An 8,903-nucleotide genomic window follows, 5' to 3' on the forward strand; every position below is an offset into this window, starting at 1 on the left:
CAGTAGAAGACTGATACACAAATGAGAAAATAAATGACATCAGTTTCCTGGTTAAAAGATAAGTCTTGGTGGCATTCTTGACTGACACTTTTCTGTCCCATGCTCCTACATTTTTAAAATTGTCCCTGGCTTCTTCTCTAATTTCCTAACAACAGTTGTGTTTAAAGACTATTTGAAAGAGTTACATCATTTATAAGGGTTCTATTGAGTCTGCATCCCATCAATGTGAGGGATATCAACTTTAAGTTGCAGCCCAGCAGCAAACTCTCTGAAATGAGAGGTGATAAATTTATTCTATATTTTAGTATTTTATTTCCTTAGAAAACTATGATATTTTCATAAGCAAAATGCATATAAAAGTTAAAGCAAAATTTTAAATAAATAATTAGAATGTTCAGTATGCTCTGTTCATGAAAACATGCTATAAAGAAAATGTCCAGAAATATTGCAAGTTTGTTTATAAAAATTAAACAAGCAAAAAATTAAAAAAAACACAGAAAGATTCAGATAACTACTTTGACACTGCATTCAGAGACAATGCATTAGGAGAAAATGCAAAAGGAGAGCACATCTCTTTCACCCATTTCTCAGTGGGAGTCACTCTTAGCTCTAAGGCAAGCAACATGATTATAGTAGCATGGTGTAGAGGTTCTTCCTTCAAGACAAGAGCTAGTGGGAAAAGGGTGCTAGGATTGCTCTGTTTAATAAGAAAAATAACTCAAAGAATCAAAGAGTTAAGAATGATTATGCACTTGTATTAGAGTTCTCCAGAAAAAGAGACCAATAGGATATATATCTAAAATAAAGTTTATTATAAGGAACTGGTATATATGACTATGGTGGCTGCAAAGTGCCATGGTCTCCCTTCTACAATCTGGAGACCTAGGAAAGCTGGTGGTATGGTTCAAAGACCTGAGAACCAGGAGCCAACGGTATAAATTTCAGTCTGAGTCTGAAGGCCTGAGAAGAAGGAGCAGAGAGGGCAGAAGAAGAGTGATTCCCCATCTCATATAGTCAGAGGGAAACATAGAGAAAGGGGGAGATGGAGAGAGATAGAGAGGGAGGGAGACACAGAGGGAGCAAATTCTCTCTTTCCCCACCATTTTTTTTTTTTTTCTATTCAGGCCCTCAATAAATTGAAATGGGGAGGTCAATCCACTTTACTCAGACTGCCAATTCAAATTCTAATCTCTTCGAAAATATTCTTACAAATATACTCAGACATAATATTTAGCCAGATACCTGGCCATCCTTTAGCCCCCTCAAGTGACATATAAAATTCTCCATCACAAGTCTATACCTTGTCACGCTGGAACATCTCTTTAAACTATATTTAATCTCTAAATAATGGCAATAATGAGGTCATAGTTCCACCATAGTTCCATAATGCAACTATTCTGCATACAACTAAAATGCCCTAAACCTTCCCTAGAAAAAGACGAAAAATCTGAGTGGTTTATCCTTCTTGATATCTTATAACTTAAATATTAGGATACAGTATTAATAATGCTTAAATACTATGATATAAAATTCAATACATCTTATGTTATATAAAGGGATAAGAGCAAGAAAAAAAGGATATTTTATAACTATCTATTCAAATGTGTTCAGAACAAAATAAAGAGAAATACCCATGATAATTACAACCCTCATTTCTATAACTGGTCATATGGTTGTAGCTAGTATTTTAACATTCTTCCAGTACACATTCCATATTCCCTTTGCCTTCAGAAAGCACCTCAGCTGTTCATGGTTTTTTCCTGGTGAGGTGACCCAAACCTTCATTCTTGACAAGTCTGAGTCAATGGTATTCCCACAGGTACTGGGTTGTAATTTCTACTGACCTTGTTCCCATGGCAAGGTAATACTGAGACAGCCTAAGGGATCTCCTGTACTCCAGTCATACTGTTCCTCACAGTATCTATTGCGGAGTAGTAGTCCAATTTCTCCTTGGTAGTCAGGATAAATCACCCTAGTCAGCAAAGCAACTCTCTTCTTTGCCTGTTAATTCAGAAGATGAGAAGTCCAAAGCAGCTGGGCAGCAGTCCTAACTTCCAGTTTAGTGGAGTCACTGTTATATCTCCTGGTGGAATTATTCTTCGCTCTGGAATCTTTAGAGCAGGAAAGCATATGTTCACAGGAATAGAGAGTAAAAATTTTTCTAGTGAACCTGTTAATCCTGGCTATGGAAGAAACAGTACCATATACTTGTTGCTAATTCAGAATACACAAACCTTTCTGGAGAACACTGCCCAGCCTTGCAAGGTATTGCATCTACCTGGTGTTGTAATAAGTCTTCAAAAGACTTTTCCACTGTTCTATCAAGCCAGCTGCTTCAGGACAGTGAGGAACATGGTAAGACCAGTGAATTCCAAGAGAAAAGCCAACTACCACACCTCTTTTGCTGTGTAGGAGCAATCCTAGGTGGAATACCATGACAATGAATAATGCATTCTGTAAGTCCATGAATGTCAGTTCTGGCAGAAGCATTGCATTCAGAGAATGCAAGTCCATATCCACAGTAAGTCTCTATTCCAGTAAGAAAAACCCTGCCACTTCCACGGTGGAAGCAGTCCAACATAATGAACCTATCATAAGGTAGCTGACTGATCACACTAGGAAATGGTGCCTTTCTGGGGACTCAGTGTTGGTCTCTGCTGCTGGCAGAGTGGGCATTCAGGGACGATCATAGCCATGCGGCCTTGATGAGTGGAAGTCCATATTGCTGAGCCCATGCTTGACCTCCATCCCTGCCACCATGACTTTATTCATGAGCTGAGTGGTATCCACAGACTATGTCATCCTATCCACTTAATTACAATTCTTCCTCTGCTGAGATCACACTTTGGTAAGCATTCACATATAAAACAAATTCTTCATTTTTTCCCTTCCATATATTAGGTATATCCACATACTTATTTTCTAGGTTTTCTTGTAACCAATATTCCAATAACATTCCTTCCAAGTCCCTGACCTTCCAGACAAACCACCAGCCATAGCCAATAAGTTGGTACATAAGCACATGTATGGCTGTTTCTCCCTCCAAGTGGAGTGAACAACCAGGAACGCTACTTGAAGTCCTGCCTGTTGGGAGGATTTACTTTCACCACTTATGCTTCAGGGATATTTCAGGAAAGAGTGGGGTGGTGCTGCAGCTGTCCACTTTTGATTGGTGCCACATATTGTACAGAATAATCGGCAAACCAGTCCAAGGCCTAGCCTTCCTCACAAGGAACTCACCATGAAGCCACAGATGCAGCGTGGGAGAGAGAAGGCAGCATAGCAGGAGTTGGAAAATGGGCATTTGAGCCACTTCCTCACATCATCCTATTTATGCCTTGAGGGTGTGTTTGGGTCCAATCACTTACATTTCACTTCAACTCATGATGGAGTTTGGCTGTGCACACCCAACTCATGGCTTAATGGGTCAAATAAGAATGTATAATGGGTAGCTCAGGCCACATAGTAACTTACTGGTCAATGGTGAAATGTCTAGTCTCAACCAAGGCCCAGTAGCAGCCTAAAGCTGCCTTGCAAATGGAGAATAGTTATCTGAGGATGATTTCAGGGCTTTGCTCCCAAATCCTGTGAACCTGTGCTGTGATTCACTGAAAGGGCCCTACCGAAGGCTCCAAATAGTATCCTTATCTGCCACTGACACGTTAAGCACCACTGGCTCTGCTAGATCATATGGCACAAGTGGCACAGCAATTTGTACAGAATCCTGGACTTGTTTCAGAGCCTTGTCCGATTCTGAGCTCTAATCAAAACTAGCAGCTTTTTGAATCACTCAGTAAATGTACTGGAGTAACACATCCAAATGAAGAATATGCTCTATATAAAATACAGATGCCCAAGAGGCTTTGCACCTCTTTTTTAGTTGTAGGAGGAGCCAGATACAACAATTTACCCTTTACCTTAGAAGGGATATTTCAGCATGCCCCATACCTTTGGACCCCCAGAAATTTCACTGAGGCAGAAGTCCCCTTAATTTTTCTTGCATTTATTTCCTACCATCTGGCTCTCAAATGTTTACCAGTAAGTCTAGAGTAGTTACTACTTGCTCACTAGGTCCAGTAAGTATAATATCATCAATGGAATGGACCCATGTGATAACTTATGCAAAGGCAAAGTGATAAAGATCTGTGCAAACTAAATTATGACATACGGCACAAGAGCTGATGTATCCATGAAATAGGACAGTAAAGGTGTTTTGTTGGCCTTGCCACCTAAAAACAAACTGTTTCTGATGGACCTTATTGACAGGGATGGAAAAAAAGGCACTTGCCAGCTCGATAGCTACATACCAGGTAATCAGGGGGTGTGTTAATTTGCTCAAACAATTAAACCACATCTGTCATAGCTGCTGCAATTGGAGTTACCACCTGGTTCAGGCTATGATAATCCACTGTAACTCTCCAAGATCCATTTGTCTTCTGTACAGACCAAATAGGCAAGTCGAATGCGGATGTGGTGGAAATCATCAACCCCGTAAACTTCAAAGCCCCTTGAAGTGAAGTGTCACTACTCACTGTAATCCTTCCAGGAAAATGGAATTACTTTCATTTACCATATTCCAAGATAGAGGCTGTCCTAGGGATGTCCACTCAGATCACCATAAGAGTCCTAACTGCACAAGTCAGACCAATGTGGGGAGTCTGACGGCTGCTGAGTATATCTATTCTAATTATCCATTCTGAAATGCAGAAGAGAAATCCTCAAAAAGGATTGTGGAACCACTGGGCCCACTGTGACATAGGCCTAAGCTAAAATTACATTGATCACCTGACCTCCATAATGCCTACTTTAATTGGTAGATCACAGTGATGTTTTGGGTCTCCTATAATTAGTGTTAGTGCAGAGCCAGTGCCCAGGAGTCACTGAAATTCCTGATTATTTTCTCTTTCCCATGTACTTTTACCCCAGTAAAAGGTCATAGGTCACTTTGGGAAAAGTTAGGAGAATGATTAACAATATAAATTATTTGTAGTCTACTGGTGTCCTTCCTCAAGGAGACCTGGCTTCTCCTTCATACAAGGGCTTTTATGTCTATAAATGGATTCAAATCAGTAACTGATTGAGTGATTCTGACTTTGTTTTTATGGTTCAAGTTAGGCTTCTGTTCACTTGACCCCGACCTAAAACTTCTCTGCTTATACAGATCAAGTAAGAATTTATTGGGCTTATCTGCTTCACTTCTAGAAACACCATGATCAATTAGCCAGTTGCGCTTCCCTAATGATCCTCCTATGAGTGCCGCCAAGGCCAGTGGGCAGGAGTTGGCCACTTTGAAATAGACACCACAACTGCCTCCCGGAGAACTTTTTTTTTTTTAAACTTATTTTCACAGCTGATAAAGGACAAGTAAGTGTCTGTGCCAGCAAGGTGCAAGGCAGCTAAAAATTCATTTAAAAGGAGAACAAACATTAAGAAGAACAAACAGTTCCTAGAAATTTGTCACCAACTGAGGTATGTGAAGTTCAAAACTGTTCTTCCTTTCTCTTTTCCAGTCTCTTCCTCTCATTGCCTCAATGCTATACATTACTTTTAAAGCTTTTGTCTTTTTTTTTTTTTGAGATTTTATTTATTTATCCAGGATAGACACACACTGAGAGGCAGAGACATAGGCAGAAGGAGAAGCAGGCTCCTTGCAGGCTGCAAGGAGCCTGATGCGGGCCTCAATCACAAGACCCAAGGGATCATGACCAGAGCTGAAGGCAAATGCTGAACCACTGAGACACCCAGTGCCCCAAAGCTTTTGTGTTTATTGAAGAGAATATACCAAAAACTAAAACTTGGTGTTATAGTGAATATGTCTGGAATTGAAAGAAGAGAAAAAAACATAAACCGTATGTAACCCCAAAATTTTATTCGTTGTCATGCCTTCATAAAAATAAGAGCATAATATTTACAACATTCCACAAATTATTATTATTTTTTTCTTGAAATAAAGAATTTTATTTAGAAACTGTTTAAAGTAGAAAAAAACCCTGTCAAGAAAGACCAGGCGGAAAATGGGTTCCCAATAAAATGGAATTTTAGGGCAACAAAAGTCTAAAAGGCCACAAAAGAGAAATAGCACCACTGTTATTTGAACAATAGCTAGTTACTTGCATTTTTTGGCATTGTTAATCACTGAATCTGGGTTTTCCTTTGAATTCCACACAGAGCATGCACTATACAACAATTTTATCATAAAATATCTGCTTTCTACATACATTTTAGGACCAGCTACCACCAGGAACAAATCAATACAAATACATCAGGGGCTGAACAATCTCAGTAGTGGGTGACACACATTTTGCAGAATTCTGCCAAACAAAGGAACTGAATAGGCTAGGGGCAAAGCAATGAGGAAGAGTTAAGGAATTAAATATTTTAAATATTAATAATTAATTCAGACACGGTACTTATCTTCTGCAAAAGAAAATTAACATTTAGTAACATGCTAACGAATTTTATCTCCAAAGAGATTAGTGCACTGGCAAAGTATTCCGATAACAGTGGAGGGCGGTGGACAGCAGGTACCGAAAACAGCCAGCCTTGCAGATCCTAAGGTAGCAATGGCCTTCACTGGTCACTCCCTTTGCCAGAGGTCTGGAAAGAACTTGCGGCGTGACTACCTGCCTGCTGAACTTACACTCTAAGCAGCAAACTTTAAGGAGCCAAAGAGGAGTCCCCAGTGGGCATGGGGAGCAGAGAAGAGAAACATGTTCAACGTAAACTTAAAAGACAGTAAAATGGGACATGACCCCCATTCAAATTCCAGAGATCTGGGCAAGTCCCCAAAAGTAGTTGTTAGATTTAGAAACTGGACATACCTCATTTCCCAAAAACACAATACATAGAAATTTTAGGGGTAACTGGAAAAATCGTCAGAGAAATGTTCAATGAAATTCAAGCTCTTCAACGCAAACATCTCAGGGCTGAAACATGCCCTCTATTCATCCAGGCAACAATGCCTCTTGCTTCTTAGAGGAGAGATACGATTGGTCAAGGACACCAAATGGCTTTACAGAGCAACTTTTTAAACTTCCCTTTTGAGCCAAGGTCTAGACACTTCAAGGATTCAAGCAGCCCTGCAAGGCCTGTGAACAGCAGATTCCAAAGGTCCAGAGGTCTGGGTCCTCCTTCCCAGACACCATATCAAACATGTAAAATCTCCTGTCATGGTACATTTTATATTTTGAAATATGGAAGCATATTTTAAATACTCTTAAGGCATTTATTTATTAAAACGTTCTCTGCCAAGATTTCACATTAGCTTAAAACTCAAATCAGTCTTTACATATCTCTACTGAGGACTCCACCTCAGTGTAGGACATAAAAGCACCTTCTCCAGCAGTGAGTGTTATCAGCATCCACACAGTGAGCCCCATGGTCAGCCTCTCTGTTCCCCAGGTGACCCAACTAAATGCTAATACTGCTCTGCTACAGGGTAAAAGCTCCTAACTCAAACTCATTGGAAAAGGGGTGAAACTTCTGCAAAGTGCACTTTAAGCAGAGGTACTGTTTGCTCATGAAAAGAAACCAGTGAGTCCTCTAAGAATAATAAAAGGGGATATTTTACAGTTAAGCACATGATTTGGAGTGAAGAATTCGGATGTTGCTCTGCTGGTCCAGGCTGTTAATAATACTCTTCTTGTTCCGGGACCCCTGGGTGGCGCAGCGGTTTGGCCCCTGCCTTTGGCCCAGGGCACGATCCTGGAGACCCGGGATCGAGTCCCACGTCGGGCTCCCGGTGCATGGAGCCTGCTCCTCCCTCTGCCTATACTTCTGCCTCTCTCTCTCTCTCTGTGTGTGACTATAATAAATAAATAAAAATTAAAAAAAAAAAAGAAAAATACTGTTCTTGTTCCTCCTGTGGGCCCCCTTCATCAGATATCACAGAGCCTTCATCTGTGGCATAGAGAATGTCCACAATCTTCTGCAATATAGGGTTGTTTTCCCCTTCTTCTCCTGGCAAATCAATTCAATGTTTCTTAGCTTTCCAAAGTAGAAATCTCTCTCTCTTTCTCCAAGTCTTCAATGGTGTTTCAATACATTGACCTGCTGCATCAATTCAGCTGCTTTATCATCCCTGTTGCCCACACCAGGATTTTTTCGCACCACACTCAGGCCAGCCTTAGGGGTTGCAGTAGTTCTGTGCGTTGCAATGGGCCTGTGTGGAACTGCACTGCTAGAGCTGAGAGGTTTCTTCGGTTTGTTCAGAGCTGGAGCAACAAGGGAGGGAGCCACTGCAGTTTCTTGACCTTGTCTGGCAGCTACAGGGTCATAGTCTTTTCCATCATAGTTTGCATCAAAAAACTTCTTGAACCACTGAACAAATTCGAAATTGTCCTGAAACTTTCCTTTTACTAATTGGTCCACAGGAATTATTTTGTCAACATCCATTCTCTTAAAACCTGCTTGTAGTATTTTGAAATTCTGGATGTATTCATGCTCTAGTTTAGCCTGGAATTTCACTTTCTTCAAGGCGATGGAGCCAGGGAATAGCATGTCCATAAACTGACAATAGGCAGCCCCTGAGCACAACTGTTCAATCTTTATCAGATTCAGCTGCAAAGACTCATTGATCCAGGCCAGCGTATCATGTCGACTTAGGTTATCACTGGTGACGGACGTTGAGTATACGTTCACTGCCATCTTCGGCTCCTGGCGGGACCACGTCCACTGCCTGTGCCTGGCTTCGGTTCTGTCTTCGTCTGGTTCAAACCACCCGACCAACATTTCACAGATTATTAAAACGATGTTTTTACTTCAATGAATGGCATTAAAATTGAGTATCTTAAAGTAGTAGATAATTTTACTCCTTTCTTGTATTTGAATCAAATTATTTCCTTAAATGGTGTATTACTTAAATATGTATGACATGCTATTAAGAGGCTTTGGCTCAATGTATT

At 40.5% G+C, this 8,903-nt stretch overlaps 1 protein-coding gene and 1 pseudogene across 1 annotated transcript; both read right to left on the reverse strand.

The window, feature by feature from the left end:
* Positions 1-1,687: 1,687 nt before the first annotated feature.
* Positions 1,688-6,826, reverse strand: LOC112674797 (uncharacterized). Its single transcript, XM_025471175.1, is given in 13 exon segments — positions 1,688-1,755; positions 1,758-2,015; positions 2,018-2,171; positions 2,173-2,374; positions 2,376-2,543; positions 2,545-2,698; positions 2,701-2,775; positions 3,446-3,526; positions 3,529-3,845; positions 3,847-4,033; positions 4,036-4,312; positions 4,314-4,539; positions 6,822-6,826. Coding segments are annotated over 13 exon segments (2,172 nt in total).
* A 235-nt stretch (positions 6,827-7,061) lies between these two features.
* On the reverse strand, positions 7,062-8,650 carry LOC112674796 (microtubule-associated protein RP/EB family member 1-like; annotated as a pseudogene).
* Between the last annotated feature and the right edge of the window lie 253 nt (positions 8,651-8,903).

The sequence above is a fragment of the Canis lupus genome, chromosome 14 (assembly GCF_003254725.2).
Source record: "Canis lupus dingo isolate Sandy chromosome 14, ASM325472v2, whole genome shotgun sequence".
Lineage (NCBI taxonomy): Eukaryota > Metazoa > Chordata > Mammalia > Carnivora > Canidae > Canis > Canis lupus.